At 46.2% G+C, this 25,386-nt stretch overlaps 1 gene segment (V, D, J or C); it reads left to right on the top strand.

Moving 5' to 3' along the window:
- Window positions 1-25,386, top strand: part of LOC130030726 (immunoglobulin heavy variable 3-66-like) — a 177,184-nt gene that overhangs the window by 121,324 nt on the left and 30,474 nt on the right. The window contains 1 exon segment of the V gene segment in view: window positions 450-757. Within this exon segment, the coding sequence occupies window positions 450-757 (308 nt within the window).

The following is a 25,386-nucleotide window of genomic DNA, read 5'->3' as shown; positions in this document are numbered from 1 at the left end:
ATGACTATAGATATTACATGATAGTCATCAAAAATAAGGACAAAATATCTCAAATTAAATTTGTTGTCATATAATAATTGCATGACAGAATCTTTTCCAGGTCACAAGTCACCCCCGGAGCCTGACACTTACTCTGGAGTCCTTCTCTTACTCTTTAGGTTCAAATAGAACTTATGTAGGAGGAGAATATGCAAATTGTCCTTTCCATGCTATGATGAAAACAGGCCACGCCAGCCTCAGCTCCAGGAGAGGAATCAGTTCAGGGGTTCCCAGGGGCTCCATCCTGATTCACACAGAACCAACATGGTGTGTGGACTGAGCTGGCTTCTCCTGGTGGCTGTGTAAGGAGGTAACTCACAGGTGACAAAGACACGGAGCATGGTAGAGATGGGAGAGGCAGATCCTCTGTGTGAGGAGAGTTTTCTGACAGGATGTCTTTGTGTTTGCAGGGGTCCAGTGTGAGGTGCAGCTGGTAGAGTCTGGGGGAGACTTGGTGCAGCCCGGAGAGTCCCTGACAGTCTCCTGTGCAGCCTCTGGATTCAATGTTGGCAGCTCTTATATGAGCTGGGTCTGCCAGGCTCCAGGGAAGGGCCTAGAGTGGGTCTCATACATTAGTGCTGGTGGTAGTACATACTATGCCGACTCTGTGAAGGGCCGATTCACCATCTCCAGAGACAACAACAAGAACACACTCTCTCTGCAAATGAGCCCCCTGAGGAAGGACGACACGGCCCTGTACTACTGTGCGAGAGTTACAGTGAGAGGAAGGCCCTGTGGGCCCAGACACAAACCACCTGCAGGAGGAATCAGGGTGAGCTTCAGGGGTGAAAGCCCCCAGGAGGCTCTGAGGACTCTTCCTTGAGGAAACGTTGCTCATGACCAGATGAATCATGTTTCTGAGGAGATCGGGCCTAACCTGCCACTCAGCTCTCAGATGACTCCAAGGGCACCTTGTTCTGTGGGTTTTGACTCTGAGTTCTCTATCCCCTCTGTGGGTGGGAAGGAGTTTGCCTCACTCTTTCTCATCTAAGTTTTCACTAGTGGAACCATGACTTTTCTGGGGCTTGCGGGGCATATGATTCTCTTGTCAAAATTAACCTCTGACCCTACAGAGATTATCGTGGTCTCATGGTAAGGGTTACTTTATCAGAAAGTGAAATCCTGGAGTCCACTCAGCTGTGTTCTGGCAACTTCCTTCTGCTCTCACACACACACACACTCTGTGCCCTCTTACCTGCACCCAGTTAATCTCTACTTTGTCACCCACACCTGAAAGTCCTGCTCTCTGGGATGGGCTGACCTCCCATCCCTCACCCACTCACTAAATGCACATTCATATTTCCCCATTCCCTCTCTGCCCCTCACCTCTTGTAGAGGAGAGACCAGGTCCTGTGACATGAACTTTGCTGACCCCTTCACAGTGAGACAAGAGGCAGGACCCAGAACATTGTTGTTCTCCCTGAGGCCCCACTCTCCTGGTACCCCCTGATATACCACACCTCAGAGCCCAGGGACCTTCCTTATGCTGAGGCCCCATATGGAGACCATTGCAGATGTGACTTTTACTGAATTTCTCATTGTGCATCAACCTCAGTTTGCGGTCTGTCCTCCCGAGACAGAGAAACTTGGGATTATAATCTACTTTCCTCTCTCCTCTCACATGCTGAACCCCCGAAGCAATATTCTTTTTCTGGTAAACTTACAAAGTCACTTCTTTAAAATCACAAGTGCACCATTAATTCTTCACTTAGTGAACTGAGTTTTAAAGGTTCAATATCAATAATAAAGAGTAATGTTGAAGGTATATTTCTGATTAGAAACAACACTATCAGTCATGATTGCAAATGGCTAATCACTTAAATCACTTAACTTCCCGTTATTCGTCGATTTGCTCGAGCGGGCGCCAGTAACGTCTCCATTTGTCCCTGTCGCGTGCTAGTGTAGCCCAATGGCATCTCTTCGCTCCGGGAACATGGAGGGCCTCAAACCGATCGTTCATGACCTTGACAAAGAAGTCTGACCATCTGGTAGGTGGGCGGCCACGCGGTCTCTTGACATCCCGTGGAATCCAATCAGTAACAGCTCTAGTCCAACGGTCGTCTTTAAATCTCATTACGTGACCAGCCCATCTGATTTTCGACACCTTGGCAAATGAGACAGCGTCCCTGATCCTTGATCGTCGACGGATGTCAGAACTCCGGATTCGTTCTCTCATTTGAGTGAAACGTGATATTCCAAGCATAGCTCTTTCTATTCTTCTTTGGGAGACCTGAATGGCGTTCTCATCTTGTTTGCGTAGGGCCCAGGTCTCTGAGGCATATGTTAATGCAGGAAGAACAGTGGAATCAAAGAGATGTGCCCAGAGCCGGAGGTTCTTCGTCCTCTTAGCTATTTCTTCGACGTTCTTGAAGGCGTTCCAAGCCGCTCTCTTCCTCCTGCGCAGCTCGGGTGCCAGGTCATTTGTCATGTTGACCTCTCGACCTAGGTACACATAGCTGTTGCATTCGGAGATGGTCGTTCCATTGAGAGCGAATGGGGCGTCAGGAACAAGGCTGTTTCTCATAAACATTGTCTTCGTAAGATTCAGCTGTAGTCCTACCTTTCCACACTCACGGTCAAAGTCGGCCAGCATTTGTGCCGCTTGGCTGATGTTTGGTGTTATTAAAACAATGTCATCAGCAAAGCGGAGGTGGTGTAGTTGCCGACCATCTATCTTCACTCCCATTCCTTCCCATTCCAGTCGTCGCATGATGTTCTCGAGGGTGGCACTGAAGAGTTTTGGTGAAATGGTATCACCCTGCCGCACCCCTCTCTTGACATCAACAATCACTTCTTTGTAGAATGGTGAGATCCTGGTAGTGAATCCGCAATACAGCTCACGGAGGATCCTGATGTATTGGGCTTGAATGCCCTGATTGGCTAGGGCTTCAATGACCGCTTCCGTCTCAACAGAATCAAAGGCCTTCTTTAAATCAATGAACGTTAAGCAGAGCGGCATCTTGAACTCCCGAGAAACCTCAATGAGTTTGGTTATCGTGTGTATATGGTCGATGGTGCTGAATCCTTTGCGGAACCCTGCTTGCTCACATGGTTGTCCTTCATCTAGTGTTCTGCCAATCCTATTCAGGATGACTCGAGTGAACAACTTGTAGATGACAGACAATAGGCAGATCGGGCGATAGTTGCCAATGTCATGGATGTCTCCCTTCTTGAACAGTAGTACGGTCCTGCTGGTTTTCCATTGAGATGGAACCTTGCATTCAGACAGGTAGCGAGTGAAGAGCCGAGCCAGTGTATTGATGAGTACTGACAGCAGGTTCTTCAGGTGTTCAGGTCTGACCTTGTCTGGGCCGGGTGCTCTTTGCTTCTTTACTGACGAAATGGCGTGTCGGATTTCGGAAGGGAGAACGTTGGGAACGACATACCCATCCTGTGCAATTTGGTATGTCGGCAAGTGGACATGGCTATCGAAGAGATTTGAGTAGAAGTCATGGATAATCTTCTCCATTTGCAAAGCAGTGCAAATGGCTAGTTTAGAATAAAACTAATGGATACATAATGATTACATAATGATTATGTAATCATTATGGGCTGGAGCGATAGCAGAGCGGTAGGGCGTTTGCCTTGCACACAGCCAACATGGCCGACCCGAGTTCAATTCCTCCGCCCCTCTCGGAGAGCCCGGCAAGCTACCGAGAGTATTTTGCCTGCACGGCAGAGCCTCTCAAGCTCCCCGTGACGTATTCGATATGCCAGACACAGTAACAACAAAGTCTCCAATGGAGACCTTACTGGGTCCGCTCGAGCAAATCGATGATCAACGGGAGGGCCTTTATGAAAAACTGTACTATCCAAATATGGATAATCTGTTTTTTCTTTAATTTTGGGGTCATACCTGGAAGTATTCTGTGTTTACTTCCTCTCTGTGTCCTGGTCTCCCCTGTAGTGCTCAGGTGTCATGCTAGTGGTAAGGGAAAACTAACGTGTGCAAAAACGCTCCAATTCATTTTATTCTGTCCAAGTTTCTGTGAAAAACAAAATTTTAAAGTTTCTGTTACATGGGACTTTTCTAACAATGATAAAATAAAAATGATTGTTCCTGGTTTTTTTCCTTTATAATTTATGTCTTTTGCTGTTTCTAATACATTACTAATTATACAACTAGAATGTTTTATTTATTCTACATCTGAAGGAGTAAAACACAAACAACATGAGTCAAGAAGGTTAAGGAAATAAAATATGCCTAATATAATACGATGAAAATTAAACAAAACTTGTTATTCTACAGTTCCTTGGTTATTGAAAACAAGCTTTCCTAAGTTTAAGGAAGTATCCTGTTGGTCTTGGTGCAGCAGCTTTAGGAAATATTCCCAACATTCCCCAGGCACTCCAGCATCTTTGCTGAGGACTGGGAGCCCAGCTCCCTGGAAACTGCTGACTTTGAATAGTACAGAGATAGCACATGTGGGTCGGGTCTGTGGGGATTCACTGTCCTGGACCTGCAGTAGCTCTGGGACAGGACACCTGGGTACAGACACAGTGAGTCACGTGCTTATATACGAGAGTGTGTGTGAATCCTATAGTCACTTGGTACCAGAGGTGTGACATCATCCATCTCAATCCTCACGTTGACTGACTTGGTGTTTGTGTGTCTCTGTGTCTATCTTAGCAGAATTTTGTAGAACATGCTGAGTATGTAGGTCATTTTTGATTCTTAATGCTGCCTTTTTCAACAACAAATTTCAGAGCATATTTTCTGTCCCCGTAGATCGAACTCAATCCTCTGGTTCTCCATGGAATTAGGGGGTTTATGTATATGACACAGTCTGTGTCTAGGTTCCAAGCATTTGGGAGGGGGTGAAGGCCACGCCTGGAATTAATCAGGGCTAGCACACTAGTACCCGTATAAAATGTGTGAGTCTGAGCACTAAGACCAGGTTCCAGGCCCAATAGTTTGTGTGCTAAGGACTCTAAACGAGCTATTTTCAGGCAACTGATGGGGCTGGAATTCCTCAATTTTCATTTCATTTCATCATCCTGTTATTCGTCGATTGCCTCAAGCAGGCCCCAGTAACGTCTCTTTCATCCTAACCTTGAGATTATTCAAGGCTCTTTAGGAGAATGAGACCCATCATTGTTACTGGTATTTGGCATATTTGGTATGCCACGGGGAGTTTGCCAGACTCTGCCCTGTGGGCGGGCTACATTAAATAGCCTGCAAGTTTGTCCAAAGTAGGAGGAATGAGATAATAAGATGTCATAAAAGATGTCTTGATAAGATGTCGCGCGGCCGCATTTGCGGCCGCGCAGTTCCGGGAGCTGGATTTTATAGTCTCTGAGTCTTGGCCATTGATGGGATTACACGGCGCCAGGGGGCCAGGTGGTGGGTGTGACCCCCGCCTACTGGAATTTGGAGGATCTGGATGGAGGATGCTGGGAGTAGGCTGGGAGATCCGAGTAGGCTGGGAGATCTCGGCCCCGGAATCCGTGTGGATTTGTCCCTCTGCCAGTACCTTCAGGTGTGCGGAGAGTGGTCTCAGCATGGTGGTGGCTGGTCCTGGAGGTCTTCGGCTGCCGGAGCCCTGGCGAGGAACAGCCATTCCTCAATAATGATCCCCAATAACAGGGTCCTGAGGATGACGGTCATCTTCTGGGTGCTGAGTTATATACAGGACAGAGCAGATTGAACCTGGAGGTGTGACTGTGCAGGAGATTGTGGGTCAGTCAGGGGAGCCCAGACACCAACTCCTGCTGGGGACACTGGAGCAGTTGCAGGGGCGCCTTTGACCACCAGAGGGCACTCGGGAGCCACCTGGAAAAGGCCTCAGCCCCACCAGGGGAAGAGGGTCAACATGTGCTAGAAACCCACATGGGCCAATATTCTGTCACAACACAGAGACACTCAGCCCCCACCACTAACCATTCATGCCTAGTTCTAGAGTCTTTGCTGGGACCCCTCCCCATCACTCCCAGAGCAGTTCCATTCTCAGTGACACCCTCACACTCCCAACCCCCTCCTTGTGATCTGTCCTCCCTGTCCCCCACACTCTCCCCACCAGGCCCCCAGCACTCCAATGCCTTGCAGGGTGAGTATTAATCAGTACTTTCCTGTTTGTTGTTCTTTGTATAGCTTTCTCTTTGATATTCATGTAAGATGTAGAACAACTTTTCCTCATTTTTCTCCCTCCTTTTAGAAACCTCATTTGACCTGTTCTAAAGGTTCAGGACTTAGAGTAACCCAAGACATCTTTAGTCATAAGTAAAAACCCATAATATATCCCCAGAATGGAAGGCTATTGAGAGTGAGTCTCTGTCATCACACCCTACACACACTTACACAAACAGGAAGCACTGCAGAGAGCATGAGGGAGGGTTGAGACATAGGGGAAGGAATACCATGGGCTAAAGGGAAACACTGGTGTAAGAGGCTCATCCACTGTTTTGGGTGTGATGATCACTGCACGGGTGTCCATATATGTGAGTGCTCATAAAACATTAATGATCTATAATCAGTATTCTGTTTAGGTCATGGGCGGTTGTGAATTTTATTGCTAATCAAATGCTTACATGGCAAGAAGAGAGACAGACCCAAAATTAATGTGAAGTCACAGTACATGCACTGTCATGCACCACGGTCTCTAACATACTCCAGGTACTCACACAATAAAGACATCTTGTTCTCATTACAAGGAAAAAGTTCTTGACAGTTATCTAGCCCATATTTTATTTACTTTTCTGGTTTGGGTTTATTGTTCATTTGGTTTTAGTTTTGGGGCTAGACCCGGTGATCCCCAGAGGTTCATCCTGGTTCTGTATTCGAGAATTACTGTTAAAGGTGATCAGAGACCTCATGGAATATAGGGGATCAAACTTGGGTCAGCCATATGCAAGGCAAGTGCCCTGCCATTGTACTATCAGTTCCTGCTGATTTAGTTGTGTTATTTCTGACTTTCTTGGTATACTTCTGACTCTGTGCTCAGGGATCACTCTTAGTGGGGCCATGGGAAACCATCTGAAGGGAAGGAAATCAAACTGAATAACCACATGCAGAGGAGGAAACTTCCCCCTCTACTGCCTCTGCATCTCTAGTTACAGGGACGATCCTGGTGAACAGGGGCCAACTGTGGGATGCTGTGAGTATAAACAGACAGACAGACTGAAGAGAGAAAAGGTGTTGCTCAGGGGACTAACTCCCTAGAGGACTGAGAGCTCCAAATGCCCATCACATTGAGAGTTACTGCTTAGAATCAGAAATCGTCAGGAGACGACATTCTTAGGTGATTTTTCTAACTTGGTATGTCTGAGTTAAGCTCTTACACATTCGAGGGCCTTAGGACATGGAAATAAATACCTTTAACTACTGAGATGTTTCTCTGGGAGAAAGAGCAGAGATGAGCAGACACAGGAGCCTGCCTCAATGAGATTACAGTTATCAGGGCCTGTTACCTGGCCATGCTGCCTTTCTCCTGATTCTATATTAACACTTGGTTCCCAAAACATTGATAACTGTGAGAGACTCAGAGGATTTCTTTTGTCTAGGTGGTGGGAACAACTCTTAAAATGTATTTTGAGTATATTGCACAAACCATTTAAGCTTTTTTGTGTCCTATTATATTATGAAATAGAAGTAATACTGTACATATTGCAGGATTTACATAAAATAAATATTAAAGAACATCAATTAATTGGTTGCCATGTAATAATGCATACTGGAAAAATGCATATTTTTTCTAAATATTATCACAAGCTCCCGGGAGAGCACAAGACAGAGTCTCCTACCCTGTGTCTGACTATCCTCGCCAGGGCCCAACAGCTGAAGACCTGCAGGCCCCAACCAAGGCCTTACTGGGGCCACTCTCCACACACTTGGATAAGCCTCAGACATAACAAAACTGGCAGAGGAACCCAGGTGTGTGGGACCCGGGGCTGAGATCTCCAAGCCTGCACGGTTTGGGACTGGACCTGTCAGTAACTAGACAGTTACACCCTCCAACTGCCGTGTAACCCCAACAAAGGCCAGGATCCAGAGATTATCACAACAAGCTCCCGGGAGAGCACAAGGCAGAGTCTCCTACCCTGTGTCTGACTATCCTCGCCAGGGCCCAACAGCTGAAGACCTGCAGGCCCCAACCAAGGCCTTACTGGGGCCACTCTCCACACACTTGGATAAGCCTCAGACATAACAAAACTGGCAGAGGAACCCAGGTGTGTGGGACCCGGGGCTGAGATCTCCAAGCCTGCACGGTTTGGGACTGGACCTGTCAGTAACTAGACAGTTACACCCTCCAACTGCCGTGTAACCCCAACAAAGGCCAGGATCCAGAGATTATCACAACAAGCTTCTGGGAGCGCGCGGCCTGCGGCTGCGCGACTATTCATTTACTTTTCTCTAAATTTTCAGGGTACCTTAAATATCCTTAAATATCCAACCCGCACGGCAGAGCCTGGCAAGCTATCCGTGTTCTATGCCAAATAGACCAAATTGATATGCCAAATCCAGTAATAAATGGATCTCATTTCCCTAATCCTGAATATGCAGAGTCGAGAAGAATATGGAAGGAGAGGCTGATAAAACACCAAGGCAGACATAGGCTACCAAAACGCAGAAAAACAAAAATGATTGTCTGTACTTTTAATGCTCGTACCCTGGCATCTGCTGCATCCATTGAAGACCTTATGGTACAAGCACGAAAGATCAAGTACAACATCATTGGTCTGACCGAAACGAGAAGACATCAATTCCATCATGCTGTTTTCGACACTGGAAAAGAACTGTTCCTTGGAACATGTGATAAAAGAGGCGTCGGTGGTGTCGGTATCCTTGTCAACACAAACTTAGTCACGAGCATTGATTCATTTGAATGCCTAACAACCCGAATCGGACGATTACACTTGAATAAATGTGGCTCACTACCGGCAGTTTCTATCATTGTTGTCTATGCACCAACATCCAGTTATGGTGAAAGAGAAACTGAGAAATTCTACATGGAGCTGGAGAAATTCCATAAAGAAGATCACACCTTCTACAAGATCATTGTCGGTGATTTTAGTGCCAAGATAGGACCAAGAAGATCAGTCGATGAACTCCACATTGGAACCCATGGCCTGGAATGGAACGAACAGGGTGACAGACTGTCTGAGTTCATCATGTCAACCAAAACCTTCCATGGTAACTCACAATTCCAAAAGGCTGAATCTAAACGTTGGACATGGGAGTCTCCCGATGGACGGTTCCACAATGAAATAGACCACATCATATTCAATCGGCGGTTTTGCCTAACCGATGTTGCTGTTGTCCCAAAATTCCAAACGGGATCAGACCACCGTCTTCTTCGTGCAAAATTCTACCTCACAGAACGAGGAGAAAAGAATGCAAGGTTTAAGAAGAGGACTCCCAGAACAACCACCAACTGGGAACTCTTTGGCTCTGTTGCGGCAACATGGGAAGATGCCGTCATTGACAACATTGATGAGGAATACGATCGAAGGATTCAGCACCTCCATGATTGTGCAAGGAATGCCAAGAGAGAGATAACCACAAAAAAACCATCTTTCTTCGAACACTCTTGAACTTATTCGCCAACGTGGCTTGGCACGTTCCTCAGGCAACCACAAGCAAACGTCTGAACTGGCAAAACAGTGCAGAGAAGCCATCAAGGATGACCTCAAAAACAGGAGAGCAGCAGTACTGGTAGATGCAGCAGAAGCTGGAAAAAACATTCGTAATGCCCGCCTGTCCTTCACCAACTACAAAACCAAGATGACTGCCCTCCGACATCATGATGGATCTATCACATCTTCCAGAAGGGCAATGGAGAAGATTATTCATGACTTCTACTCAGATATCTTTAATAGCCACATCCACTTGCCCACATACCACATACCACATGATGGATATGTCGTTCCCAATGTTCTCCCTTCCGAAATCCAACATGCCATCTCGTCTGTAAAGAAACAAAGAGCACCTGGCCCAGACAAGATCAGACCTGAACACCTGAAGAACTTACCATCAGTACTCATCAATACATTGGCTCGACTCTTCACACGCTACCTATCTGAATGCAAGGTTCCATCCCAATGGAAAACCAGCAAGACTGTACTACTATACAAGAAAGGAGACATCCACGACATTGGCAACTATCACCCAATCTGCCTATTGTCTGTCATCTACAAACTATTCACTCGAGTCATCCTGAATAGGATTAGCAGAACACTAGATGAAGGACAACCATGTGAACAAGCTGGATTCCGAAAAGGATTCAGTACCATCGACCATATCCACACAGTAACCAAGCTCATTGAGGTATCTCGGGAGTTTAAGATGCCACTCTGTCTAACGTTCATTGATTTAAAGAAGGCCTTTGATTCTGTTGAGACGGAAGCGGTCATAGATGCCCTAGCCAATCAGGGCGTACAACTCAATACATCAGGATCCTTCGTGAGCTCTATTGCGGATTCACTACCAAGATCTCACCATTCTACAAAGAAGTAATCATCCATATCAAGAGAGGGGTTCGGCAGGGTGATACCATTTCACCAAAACTCTTCAGTGCCACCCTTGAGAACATCATGCGACGGCTGGAATGGGAAAACATGGGAGTGAAGATAGATGGTCGGCAACTACACCACCTCCGCTTTGCTGATGACATCGTTCTAATAACACCAAACATCAACCAAGCGGCACAAATGCTGAACGACTTTGACCGTGAATGTGGAAAAGTCGGACTACAGTTGAATCTTGCGAAGACAATGTTTATGAGAAACAGCCTTGTTCCTGACGCTCCATTCGCTCTCAACGGAACCACCATCTCCGAATGCAACAGTTATATATACCTAGGTCGAGAAATCAACATGATGAATGACCTGGCACCTGAGTTGCGCAGGAGGAAGAGAGCGGCTTGGAATGCCTTCAAGAGCATTGAAGAAATAACTAAAAGGACAAAGAACCTCCAGCTACGAGCACATCTCTTTGATTCCACTATTCTTCCTGCATTAACATATGCCTCAGAGACCTGGACCCTACGAAAACAGGATGAGAACACTATTCGGGTCTCTCAAAGAGGAATCGAAAGAACTATGCTTGGAATATCACGATTCACTCAAATGAGAGATAGAATCCGGAGTTCTGATCTTCGTCAACGCTCAAGAATCAGGGACGCTGTCTCATTTGCCAAGACATCAAAAATCAGATGGGATGGACACGTAATGAGGTTTACAGACAACCGCTGGACTAGAGCCATTACTGATTGGATTCCACGAGACATCAAAAGATCACATGGACGCCCACCTATAAGATGGTCAGACTTCTTCGTCAAGACCCTAAATGATCGCTTTGAGGCTCTACATGTTCCTAAAACTAACAGATACCATTGGGCTACGCTAGCACGCAACCGGGATGAATGGAGACGTTACTGGCACCCGCTCGAATAAATCGATGAATAACGGGGATTAAGTGATTAAGTGATTATCCTGGTTGCTGGCACCACAGAACCCCTAACCTGCTCTGGAGTCCTCCCTTCTCTCTACCAGTTCAAAGATGACTTTTTATAGAGGAGTACATGCAAATATCTCTCCACAGTGATAAAAATATCCCAGTCCAGCTCCGGGAGAGGAGTCAGTTCAGGGGTTCTCAGGGGCTCCATCCTTACTCACCAGAAGCAACACGGTGTGTGGACTGAGCTGGCTTCTCTTGGTGGATTTCTTTGGAGGTAACTCAATGGCAACAGAGACATGGAGCATGGTAGAGATGGGGGTGGAAGATCCTCTGTGTGAGGAGAGTTTCCATACTAGGATGTCTTTCTTTTCTCAGGGGTCCAGTGTGAGGAACAGCTGGTAGAGTCTGGGGAACACTTGATGCAGCCCGGGGAGGGCCCTGAGACTCTCCTGTGCAGCCTCTGGATTCAATGCTGGCAGCTATTAAATGTACTAAGTCTGCCAGGTTCCAGGAAAGGGCCTAGAGTGGGTCTTATACAATAGTATGGTGGTAGTACATACTATGTGGTCTCTGTGAAGGGCCGATTCACCATCTCCAAGACAACAGCAAGAACACACTCTCTCTGCAAATGAGCAACCTGAGGGAGGAGGACACAGTTCTGTACTACTGTGAGAGATGCACAGTGAGAAGAAGGCCATGGGGGCCCAGACACAAACCACCTACAAGAGGAAGCAGGGTGAACTTCAGGGCCATAGACCCCCAGGAATCTCTGAGGACTCTCTCCTGAGGAAACGTTGCTCATGACCAGATGAATCATGTTTCTGTGGGGATCAAGCCTGACCTTTCCCTCAGTCTCACATGACCCCCATGGGCACCTTGTCCTGTGGGTTGTGGCTGTGATTCCTCCATCCCCACTGTGGGCGGGTAGGAGTTTGTCTCACTCTTTCTCATGTTGTAAGTTTTCACTGGTGGAACCATGAAGTCCCTGGGGCCTGAGTGGCACATTATTCTCTTGTAGAAATTAAAATGACCCTGTAGGTATTATCATGGTCTTATGGTAAGTGTCGCTTCATCGGAAATAGAAAATGTGGTGTCCACTCAGCTGTGTGCTCGTTCCTTCCTTCTGCTCTCATGCACACACTCTGTGCCCACTGACCTCTACCCTCTGACCTGCACCAGTTAGCCTCTACCTGGCCACCCTACACCTGAGAGTCCTGCTCTCTGGGATTGGCCGAACTCCCGTGCCTCACCCACTCACAAATGGGCATTCAGGTTTTCACATTCCCTCTCCACCCCTCAGCCCTTGTAGAGGAGAGACCAGGCGCTGTGACACAGGAAGTGCTGACCCCTTCACAGTGAGACAAGAGGCAGGACCCAGAGCATTGATGCTCTCCCTGAGGCCCCCATTCTCCCAGAACCCCCAGATATGCCACACTCCAGAGCCTAGGTAACCTCCTTACACTGAGTCTCCATATGGAGACCATAGCAGATATGACTCGTCATGAACTTCTCATTTTGGATCAACCTCAATTTCAAGTCTTCTCTCCCAAGACAGAGAAAGCTTGGAGTTTAGAATCTACATTCATCCCTCTGGTCACGTGGTTACCCCACTGGGCAGCATTCCTGTATTGGTGACCTTCCAAAGACACCTCTTCAACATCACAAATGCATTATTCAGTCCTCTTCATTTAGAGAACTGAAACAGTTTTATATGTTCAATGTCAGTAGTAAAGGCAAAGATTGAAAGCATGTTTTACTAGAAGTCACACAATCATCCAAAATACCACAAGGCTAAACTGGGATTAAAATGATGAGTATCTAATCAAAATGAAAACCTGCTATTATCCAAATACAGACAATAGATATTTTCTTTGGTTTGGTGCCGCAGACTGGCTCGGTCGAAGACCACCAGGCTGACGGGAAAACAGGGGAGAAGGTCCGCAGGAAAGCAGGAGATTCGGCGCGATGGACAAACAGACACCAACACAAGAGAGGCTGAGTGCTGCTGCGAGTTTATTGAACCCAGAGTTCCTCTTTTTATACAGTTACAGAACAAAGAACCAGGGGTCCTTATCAGACATTACATCAGTCTCTTCATTAAGTTCCCAAAAACGGTACAGGATCTGCTTTACATTAAGACAAGGCATCTGCTCGTAAATCTTTACATAGGCTTTTCATGTTCAACGGTGTTTAACCACAATCCAATTTACAGAGTTCTTTTATCCTTATCTTTCCCAATACAAGTTCTGCTTTATTTTTGTAACCAGGTCAGTACATTAAAGAGACAGGGAAGGTCATTAGGTTACCAAACTGCGTTTAGCATTGTCACATTAATGAATTACGGGGTGCACGTGCAGGGGCCGATGTCTGCAGTGTACGTGCAGGGGTTTGATGTTTGCAAAAGAGGGCATAGGGGTCTTTCAACATCCCTTCTCTCCCACACGTAGGCCTGCTGTTTGTTCATTAATGACTGCATTGTAAGCTGAGGCTGGCACTCTTCTAAAGATAACTTTCAGTGATCTTGACTGGCTCTGCTTTTGTCTAGCTTCAAAATGAACTCTGGCTTTATTTAAAACCTCTTTTCCATGAGCTAAGGTAACTGACAATAAAGTAATTTAAACTGCAACTACAGCACCTCTTCTTATAAGTCTTAACCTAGTCTTATATTCCTATATTCCTATTGTCCTAAAACCATGAACTTATTTCCCTACATTCCTGTGGTTAGTGATTATGTTTTCTCCAGTAGTCGATACTTAAGCTAAAAGTACGACTGGCAGGCAAATATTAAAAGCTTCATTTGGGAGGCTAGAGAACCGCATACCAGAAGCATCATGGGCGCTTGCTAGGCCCAGGCAAACAAGGGGGGCTGCCGGAGGCATAGACCCGTGGGCCGCGAACCTCCCATTCCCAGGAACCTGAGGCCTGCCCAGGTTCCCCCGTAACATGTTGCTACGCGGGCGACACTGTTGACGGCGTGGCAGTTTGGGGGCCATACCTGAGAGTATTCCGTGTTTACTTCCTTTCTATATGCTGGTCCTCCCTGTAGTACTCAGGGTATCATGCCAGTGGCACTGGAAAATTAACTTGGGACACTCATGTACAAAAATGAGGCCATCCCATTCCGCCTGCCCAAGTGCTGTTAAGAACAAAATTGTAAAAGGGTTTCTGCACAAGCTAAGAGTATCTAATACTGAGAAATACAAAAATAAATGATTTGGGACTTTATTCATTTTTAATTCATTTCTTTCATTGTTTTTACTAACTTATTAATTATGAGGCAGGATTTTTAAATAGTCTATAACGTAAGAATGAAACACACATAAATGAGTCAAGAAAGATTGAAAAAATAAGTTTTATTTAATTATGCAGAAAATAAAGCCAAAAATGTGAGCAAAACCTGAGTTAAAGTTGGTGGTTGAAAACAGGTTTTCACCAATTTAAGAATGTTTCCAGTGGGTTTAGATGAAGTGGCTTTAGGAACTGTTTCCATCATCGTGCATCTCCCGTTCACTCCGGTCCTTCCTGAGCTTTGGGGTCCAGCCTCCCTGGAAACTTCTGGTTTGGGTGCAGCATGGGAGACAGAACAGGTGAGGGCAGGGATGTGAGGATTCAGGATCCTGGGCCTCCAGCTGCGCTGGGACAGGACCCCCGGTACAGAGCTACAGAGTCTTTTGCTTTGTACACTAGAGAGTAGATCAATCGCCTCAGTGCTCCACCCCGCTTTAAGAAGATTGTGATAATACTGAATTGGTATAAAGAACTTCAGCCATGTACTCTGAACTGTTGTGCAAATAGTTTTCCCCAAGATTCCCAATTACCCGTGTGTGCCCACTCCTCATCTCCATGCTGTCTCTAACTCCTGGCTGGCCCCTGCACTTCTCCTGCAGCACCGGGACTGGCTCCCTACAGGGTACGGGAAAGTATATATATCTTGAAGTAAAGGAAATTGGTTCCTCCCATTTGCTCATATAATTGCAAACTCATCTTGTTCCTTCATGTCTTGTCAGGATGGGGGCTATGTTTTGTTTTCCTATAGACAAGAGATCATCTTGTCTGCTCGAGTTACACACTGGAACGTAGTTTTAGGGTATAAATCTGACAGGAGTCTTGGGGTCTTTGGTGGAGGTTAGAAACCCTGACCCACAGTGCAGTGATGGGAGACAAGTACGGCTTCTTGTCTGTCTCTCCTATTTGGCTCCAAGGGCTCTCACTGAGCTCAGGAGAACCCGGGTACCACATTTCAGTCACCGTGAATGTGAGGGGGAGACTCACTCAACCCCAATCCTCACATGGCCTGACTTTTTGTGCATCTGTCTTTAATTTAGTCAAATTTTGTGAATTTTCAGGGTTTGTTGATCACTTTTGACCCTTAATGCTGACTTTTATAAAAGTCAAATTTTAGTACATATTCTGGCCCCTTTGATTGGTTTCAACCCTCTGTTTTTTATGGAATTAGGGGATACACTTATATGACACAGTCTCTCTCTACATTCTCTGCATTTGGGGTTTGAGTTGGGCCACACCTGCAGTGCTCAGGTTGTACAATGTAAAAGGTGTGAGTCTGAGCAGTAAGACCAGGCTCCCAGACCTCGTGCTGAGGAAACTCCATGAGTTATTTTTAGGCAACTGACAGAGTCTGAAGCAGGAGGGATACTGGGAACATTGGTGGTGGAGAATCGCACTGGTGTAAGGATGGTCAACTGAACACTGTATGACTGAAATGTTATCACAAAATTTGTAAGTCTATAACTATCTCATGGTCGATTCACTGTATCACTGTCATGCTGTTGTTCATCGACTTCCTCGAGCAGGCACCAGTAATGTCTCCTTTGTCCTAACCCTGAGATTTTAGAAAGTGCCACATTTAAGGCTCTTTCAGGGTCAGGAGAATGAGACCCATCATTGTTACTGGTTTTTGGTATAATACGCCATGGGGAGTTTGCCAGACTCTGCCGTGTGAGCAGAATACTTTTGGTAGCTTGCCAGGTTCTCCAGAGTAATAATTAGATAATAAGATAATAATTAGATAATAAGTATGCTTGGAGATCTATGCCCCGGGTCCCGCACACCTGGGTTTCTCTGCCAGTTCCTTCATGCATGAGGCTCATCCAAACGTGTGGAGAGTGGTATTGAGCACAGCTGTGGCTGGAACCGGAGGTCTTCAGCTGCCGGGACTCTGCTCGGGGTGGGGAGGGAGACTCAACCCACTCTCCTCCAAGGGGCCCTGGTTAGGACAGCCAGGTGTGGAGGCAGGAGATTGGGCTGTTCTCTTCCAGAATCTGGGTTTTATAGTCTCTGGGTCTTGGCCGCTGATGGGATTACACGGCGCCCGGGCAGTTGGTGGGTGTAATGCCTACATACTGGAAGATGGGGAATCTGGGTGGAGGAGGCCCAGACCCAATCTGAGCAGGCTTGGAGATCTATGCCTCGGTGATTCATTAAATCACGATCATGACTACCCTGTTGTTCGTCGATTGCCTCGAGCAGGTGCCAGTAACGTCTTCTTCGTCCTAGCCCTGAGATTTTTTTTTAAGTGCCATATTCAAGGCTTTTTCAGGGTTAGGAGAATGAGACCCATCATTGTTACTGGTATTTGGCATATTGGGTATACCACGGGGAGTTTTCCAGACTCTGCCGTGTGGGCAGGTTACATTTGGTAGCCTGCCAGTTTGTCCAAAGTAGGAATGAGATGATAAGATGTCGCGCTCCCTCCCGGGAGCTGAGTGTGATAATCTCTGGATCCTGGCCGTTGTTGGAGTTACACGGCAGTTGGTGGGTGTAACTGTCTAGTTACTGGCAGGTCCAGTCCCAAACCGTGCAGGCTTGGAGATCTCAGCCCCGGGTCCCACACAACTGGTTTCCTCTGCCAGTTCTTTTATGCATGAGGCTCATCCAAGTGTGTGGAGAGTGGTCCCAGCATGGCCTTGGCCTTGGATTCATTAAAATAAAATTCAAAAAAAAAGTATTCCTCAGAAATTTCACAAGAACAGGGATCCTGAGATTTCTGGTGGTCTTACGGACACTGACCTATAGACAGGACAGAGCAGGGTGAGGAGATGTTACCAGGCCCCCTTCACCAGGAAGGTCTCCTGGGCAGAAGCTATTTTTTGACCCAATGCAAACCAATAACTAGTGAGAATCGACGTTCTAATAACAACCCTGAACAGTTAGTAGAATCTGCTCCAGGTGAAGGTATTTTATCCAAAGTAAGTATATGAATTACCGGGAAAATTGATTGACCCTGGGTTGGAAACAAGGAATTCACAAAAAGAATTCAATTTAACAGTAAAACTGAATGTTTGACCTCAAATTTTGCCTCCAAAGTGGGAGAATAGGAACCAACACCCAGGGACACAAAGGGGCAGAGGCCTGTCTATAGGGTAGAGGACCTGGGGAGGCTGGATTTGGTCATCAGGGACCTGAGATACGGGAACTCTCCTCCCCAGCTGCTGTTTCCCCATCAGCAATTCCTATTTCCTGAGAGCTCCTCGGCATGTTTCCTGTGCTGGAGGAAGAGGCCTGGCTCTGACAGGGCCCCAAGGACAGGCCTGACTGAGTGCTCTGAGCCACAGTCAGCACCTCCTCCCAGGGAGCCCACACATCAGCCTCCTCGGATCGCCTCCTGTCTCTACAGAGGCTACCGCATGCAAATCTGCACTCGGGACCCAGGATTAAAACCACGTTCACACTTACCCCAACTCGGGCTCCCTCTCCCCCGACACAGTGTCTGAGATCATGGACCTCATGAGCAGAAACGTGCATCAGCGCTGGTTCCTCCTTATTCTGGTAGCAGCTCCCGGATGTGAGTATCCCCTAGACAGAGGCTCCAAGGTGGGAATGGGGCCTCTGAGTCCATGTAGATCTCTGTCCCCAGGTGTCCTGTCCCAGGTACAGCTGCAGGAGTCGGGACCAAGCCTGGTGACGCCCTCGCAGACGTTGTCCCTCACCTGATCCATCTTTGGATTCTCTCTAACCGACTATGGTGTCATCTTGGTCCGCCATGTCCCAAGAAAGGGGCTCAGTTGGATTGGTATTATATATGCTTATGGGAACACAGAATATGACCCAAGTCTTAAGTCCAGAGTCACCATCTCCACGGACACCTCCAAGAACCAAGTTTACCCAAAACTGAGAAACTCAGTATTTGAAGACACAGGCGTGTATTATTGTGGAAGATTCACACAGTGAGGGTAAGTTCCTGTGTACCAAGACACAAACCTCCTGAGGGAGACAGCGAAACTGCACGGGCGCGTGTGACCTCCAGGGGGCGCGCTGCTGCTGTGACTCCAGGGCTGTGCCCATAGGCAGCGCGAGAGGGGCTGTATATGGGTCAGTTTCTTTTCTTTCTTTTTTATTTTCTTTGTAATTATTTTCCCCTATTTTGGGAGATCATTTTCTTTTTTATTATAATATGTAAGCTATATTTAGTAAAGCAAGTATAAAAAACTAGGCTATTATTTGATAGCACAGCGGGTAGGGCGTTCGCCTTACAAGCGGCCAACATGGCCGACCCGAGTTCGATTCCTCCGCCCCTCTCAGAGAGCCTGGCAAGCTACTGAGAGTATTCGATATGCCAGACACAGTAACAACAAAGTCTCCAATGGAGATGTTACTGGGCCCGCTCGAGTACAAATTTGTTTATTCTTCTAGCCTCACTGTGCACTAGAGACTGTTCTATTCCTTTAGGTCAGATGTGGTCGGTTTTCCTTCATATAAAGATCACTCTTTCGTTCACAAAAGGAAGCTTTGTCCCTCTTACCTTCATTATTGTCACTGAGGAAACACAATGACAATAGTCTGAGAGTTGATGCTTGTTGGTCCCAAACACCCTGTGCTTCTCCCAGTTACAAATCCCCACAGACCCCCACACTCTGCTGTGGTCCCTGTGCTTGGCCTCTTCTTAACAGTGATCTGAGCCCCCACCTACTCCTCTCGGGACCCCCAGAGTGTGGTTAGGATGCAGGGGCCATTATGATTGGATCCATCCTGATGCTCTGTTCTCTGTGTACCACAGATGAATGAGATTGTCTGGATTTCTCCCTCTGACAAACTTTACTTAATCTGATATTCCCTAATTCTATCCATGGTGCAGAAAACTTTGATGTTTTATCTTTTCTTATAACCACACAGTATCCCACTGTGTATATACACCACAAATTCTTATCCATGAAACTCTCATTAAGCATTAGAATTGTTCCCATACCATGGCTACTATTCTAAATGCTACAACTGACATAAGTTTACATATATTTTCTCAAATGACTGCTTTCATGCATGGAAAAATGTACCAAAATACAAACACTTGTAACTTGGAAGTACTATTTTTACTTTTTAGAGAAATCTCTTAGTGTTTTCCATAGATAGGTTCCCAGAAACACAGAAAGAGTGGTTTCCTTTGACAATGTCCCAACACTGGTTAATTCCAGTACTTTTGATGTAAGGCATTGTCACTGGGCGGGGGTAGGGGGGAGATGGTGATCATTTACCTTCAAGTTGACATTTCACTCATAGTAAGCGTTGAATAAACATATTTTCATAAGCCTACAAAAATATCTGTTTATTTGCCACACCACTTTCTGATGAGTGATTTTTTCTGATATTGACCTTGGTGAGTGCAATGAATTTTTAGATATTAAGTTGGATCTGATGTTCGGTGGATACACGTTTTTTCAAAGTCAGTATGGTACCTTAATTTTAATGTTGTTTACACTGCTGGTTAAAACATTTTAATTAATTTAATTCCATGTTTATTTATTTTAGTTTCTCTTGTCTCTGCCAATGAAGTGAAAATATAGATGAGCTCTCTAAGATCAGTGTCACAGAGAGACCGGCTGAGGTTTTCCTCTGAATTTTAAGGATCCTGCTCTCAAAGCTGGACCATAAGTCCACCTTAAATTAAACTCTGTACTTGGAGTGAGATGTGGATTAAATTCTAATTTTTATTGTTCCTTTTTGATTCTTTACTGATGAAATGGCATGTCGGATTTTGGAAAGGAGAACGTTGGGAACGACATATCCATCCTGCAGAATTTGGTATGTGGACAGGTGGACGTGGCTATTGAAGAGATACGAGTAGAAGTCATGGATAATCTTCTCCATTGCCCTTCTGGAAGATTTGATAGATCCATTAGGATGTCAGAGTGCAGTCATCTTAGTCTTGTAGTTGGCAAAGGACAGAAGGACAGGCGGGCGTTGTGAATGCTTTTCCCAGCTTCTGCCGCATCTACCAGCACTTCTGCTCTTCTCTCTTTCAGGTCTTCCTTTATCGCTTATCTGCACTGCTTTGTGAGCTCTGACATTCGCTTGTGGTTGCCTGCAGCATGAGCCAAGTCTCTTTGGCGAATAAGCTCAAGAGTTTTCAAAGACAGGCGTCTTTTTTGTGGCTATCTCTCTCTTGGTGTTCCTCACACAATTATGGAGGTGCTAAACCAGTTGATTGTATTCCTTGTCAATGTTATCAATGATGGCATCATCCAAGGTTGCCGAAATAGTGCCAAAGAGCTCCCGGTTGGTGATCATTCTTGGAGTTCTCTTTCTAAAGTTTTCAGCGCTTTCTCCCCACTCTCTGAAGTAGAATTTTGTATGAAGAAGACGGTGGTATGACCCCGTTTGGAATTTTGGGACAACAGTGACATGAGTCGGGCATAACTGTTGATTGAATATGATGAAGTCAATTTCATTGTGGAACCGTCCACCAGGAAACTCCCAGGTCCAACTTTAGATTCAGCCTTCTGGAACTGTGAGTTACCATGGATGGTCTTGGTTGCACCTGGCCCAGATAAAGTCAGACCCGAACACCTGGAGAATCCGACGTCAGTACTCATCAATACACTGGCTCGGCTTTTCACATGCAACCTGTCTGAGTTCAAGGTACCAACCCAGTGGAAAACCAACAAGACTAACTACTGTACAGGAAGGAGACATCCACGACATTGGCAACTATCACCCAACCTGCCTATTGTCTGTCATCTATAAGATGTTTACTCAAGTCATCCTAAATAGGATTGGCAGAACACTAGATGAAGGAGAACCATGCGAGCAAGCCGGGTTCCACAAAGGATTCAGCACGATCGACCATATCCACATGATAATCAAGCTCATTGAGGTTTCTCAGGAGTCCAAGATGCTGCTCGTTCTAACGTTCATTTATTTAAAGAAGGCCTTTGATTTTGTTGAGATGGAAGGGGTCATCAGAGCCCTAACCAATCAGGGCATTCAAACTTGATACATCAACATTCTCCATGAGCTTTATTACAGATTCACTACCAGGGTCTCACCATTCTACAGGGAGCTGATCATTGACGTCAAGAGAGGGGTTCAGCAGGGTGATTCCATTTCACCAAAACCCTTCAGTGCCACCCTCAGGAACATTATGCTACTGCTGAAATGGGAAGGAATGGGAGTGAAGATAGATGGTTGGCAACTACACCACCTCCACTTTGCTGATGACATCGTTCTAATAACACCAAACATTAGCCAAGTGGCACAAATGCTGGCCGACTTCAACCGTGAGTGTGGAAAGGTCGGACTACAGCTGAATCTCACGAAGACAATGGTTACTTCAAACAGTCTCGTTCCTGACATTCCATTCTCTCTCAGTGAAATGACCATCTCCGAATGTAACAATTATGTGTACCTAGGTCAAGAAATCAACATGACGAATTACCTGGCACCTGAGTTGCGCAGGAGGAAGAGAGTTGCTTGGAAAGCCTTCAAGAGAGTCAAAGAAATAGCAAAGAGGACCAAGAACCTCTGTCTCTGGGCACATCTCTTTGATTCCACTGTTCTTCCTGCATTAACATACTTCTCAGAGACCTGGGTCCTACAAAAACAGGATGAGAACACTATTCGGGTCTCCCAAAGAGGAATCGAACAAGAGAATGTTGCTTTTGCATGTGGTGCTGTTTTCCCAACACCATTTGTTGAAGAAATTTTCCTTGCTTCATGCTATAGGATGGAATCTTTTCCCAAAGATTTACCGTAAAAGAACTAAGAAATTATTCTGGGATCTCAATTTTATACTATTGGACTGAGCGTTTATATTCCTGAAACTTATGGGTTAATTACTATAGCTTCAAGATATTATTGAAAGATATTCCTCAGGGGATGTCACAGGCCTCATGAGGTCCTGTCTGCACCAGAATCCACAGTTATTCCTCTCAACTGACCTCTGGCCCTCCCAGTCCCACTGAGAAAACACCATAGGCATTGTGGCCGCCAGAAGTTAAAAGAGTCACAGCCCTAGCAGAATAGAGTGAGGAACTTCATCCAACCCATGCCCAGACCACCGGGCACTTACCTGCTTAGCTCTCATGGAGCACTAGGAATAATTAAAAATAATTCTATTGTTTTAATGAATGCAACTGACGCCAGGTAAAATTTTCAGAACATCCGATGCTCTGTGGGTGTGTGGACAGCAACAATCCTCTCAGTGCTCTATTACCTGATGAAGAAAACATGTACAGGGAGACTCAGGAACCTTACAGAGAGAAGGATGGAAACAATGATCACTGTCCTTCAAACAGAACAAATCACAAAATCACAAATCATTCTGTTAGTCGTCGATTGCCTCGAGCAGCCCCAGTAACGTCTCCTTCATCCTAGCCCTGAGATTATATTCAAGGCTCTTTAGGAGAATAAGACCCATCATTGTTACTGATATTTGGCATATTGGGTACGCCACAGGGAGTTTGCCAGACTCTGCCGTGTGGTCAGGCTACATTCGGTAGCCTGCCAGTTTGTCCAAAGTAGGAATGAGATAATAAGATGTTATAATAAAATGTCGCGCAGCCGCAAATGCGGCCGCGCAGTTCAGAGATCTGGTTTTTATAGTCTCTGAGTCTTGGCCGCTGATGGGATTACACGGCGCCAGGTGGCCAGTTGGTGGGTGTGACCCCCACCTACTGGAATTTGGAGGATCTGGGTGGAGGATGCTCGGCCCCAATCCGAGTAGGCTTGGAGATCTTGGCCCTGGAACCCGCGTGACTTTGTCCCTCTGCCAGTACCTTCATGTGTGCGGAGAGTGGTCTCAGCATGGTGGTGGCTGGTCCTGGAGGTCTTTGGCTGCCGGAGCCCTGGTCGGGGCGGGGAGGAAAGCTCAACCCGCTCCCCTCAAACAGAACGGAAAGAGAAAAAGAACGGACTCCACAGCTGAATGAGGAAACAGATACACAACTGAAAACACTGTGGTTGTGTGTTGTGTGTGCATCACAAAGAACCAAAACATTCTGTGTTGGCATAGATGTGGGGGAAATGCAATTCTTATTTTTTTATTAAAAATTTTTTTAATAGTGAGACATCATGAGGTACAGTTGCAGACTTACACATTTTTGTGCTTGTGTTTCAATTATAAAATGATCAAATACCTATCCCTCCACCGGTGCCCATTTCCCACGACCAAGGATCCAGTATCTCTCCCACCCCCCATCCCCCCCATCCCACCCTGCCTCTGTGGCAGGACATTCCCTTTTGTTCTCTCTCTCTTATTGGGTGTTGTGGTTTGCAAAAGAGGCAATGGGTAACAATCATGTTTAGTCTATACTCTACTTTCCACATGCTTCTTCCATCCTGGGAGGCTACTCCCAACACCTTTATTTGGTGTTCCCTTCTTTATCTGAGCTCCCTTTTCCTCTAGTATATGTGGTTGGCCTTCAAGCCACTTAATCACTTAATCACTTAACTTCCCGTTAGTCGTCGATTTGCTCGAGCGGGCGCCAGTAACGTCTCCATTTGTCCCTGTCACGTGCTAGTGTAGCCCAATGGCATCTGTTCGCTCCGGGAACATGAAGGGCCTCAAACCGATCGTTCATGACCTTGACGAAGAAGTCTGACCATCTGGTAGGTGGGCGGCCACGCGGTCTTTTGACATCCCGTGGAATCCAATCAGTAACAGCTCTAGTCCAACGGTCGTCTTTAAATCTCATTACGTGACCAGCCCATCTGATTTTCGACACCTTGGCAAATGAGACAGCATCCCTGATCCTTGATCTTCGACGGATGTCAGAACTCCGTATTTGTTCTCTCATTTGAGTGAAACGTGATATTCCAAGCATAGCTCTTTCTATTCTTCTTTGGGAGACCTGAATAGCGTTCTCATCTTGTTTGCGTAGGGCCCAGGTCTCTGAGGCATATGTTAATGCAGGAAGAACAGTGGAATCAAAGAGATGTGCCCAGAGCCAGAGGTTCTTCGTCCTCTTAGCTATTTCTTCGACGTTCTTGAAGGCGTTCAAAGCCGCTCTCTTCCTCCTGCGCAGCTCGGGTGCCAGGTCATTTGTCATGTTGACCTCTCGACCTAGGTAGACATAGCTGTTGCATTCGGAGATGGTCGTTCCATTGAGAGCGAATGGGGTGTCAGGAACAAGGCTGTTTCTCATAAACATTGTCTTCGTAAGATTCAGCTGTAGTCCTACCTTTCCACACTCACGGTCAAAGTCGGCCAGCATTTGTGCTGCTTGGCTGATGTTTGGTGTTATTAAAACAATGTCATCAGCAAAGCGAAGGTGGTGTAGTTGCCGACCATCTATCTTCACTCCCATTCCTTCCCATTCCAGTCGTCGCATGATGTTCTTGAGGGTGGCACTGAAGAGTTTCGGTGAAATGGTATCACCCTGCCGCACCCCTCTCTTGACATCAACGATCACTTCTTTGTAGAATGGTGAGATCCTGGTAGTGAATCCGCAATACAGCTCACGGAGGATCCTGATGTATTGGGCTTGAATGCCCTGATTGGCTAGGGCTTCAATGACCGCTTCCGTCTCAACAGAATCAAAGGCCTTCTTTAAATCAATGAACGTTAAGCAGAGCGGCATCTTGAACTCCCCAGAAACCTCAATGAGCTTGGTTATCGTGTGGATATGGTCGATGGTGCTGAATCCTTTGCGGAACCCTGCTTGCTCGCATGGTTGTCCTTCATCTAATGTTCTGCCAATCCTATTCAGGATGACTCGTGTGAA

Source organism: Sorex fumeus, unplaced genomic scaffold (genome assembly GCF_029834395.1).
Source record: "Sorex fumeus unplaced genomic scaffold, SorFum_2.1 ptg000044l, whole genome shotgun sequence".
NCBI classification, from domain to species: Eukaryota; Metazoa; Chordata; class Mammalia; order Eulipotyphla; family Soricidae; genus Sorex; species Sorex fumeus.
This window is presented reverse-complemented; position numbering and strand designations above follow the sequence as displayed.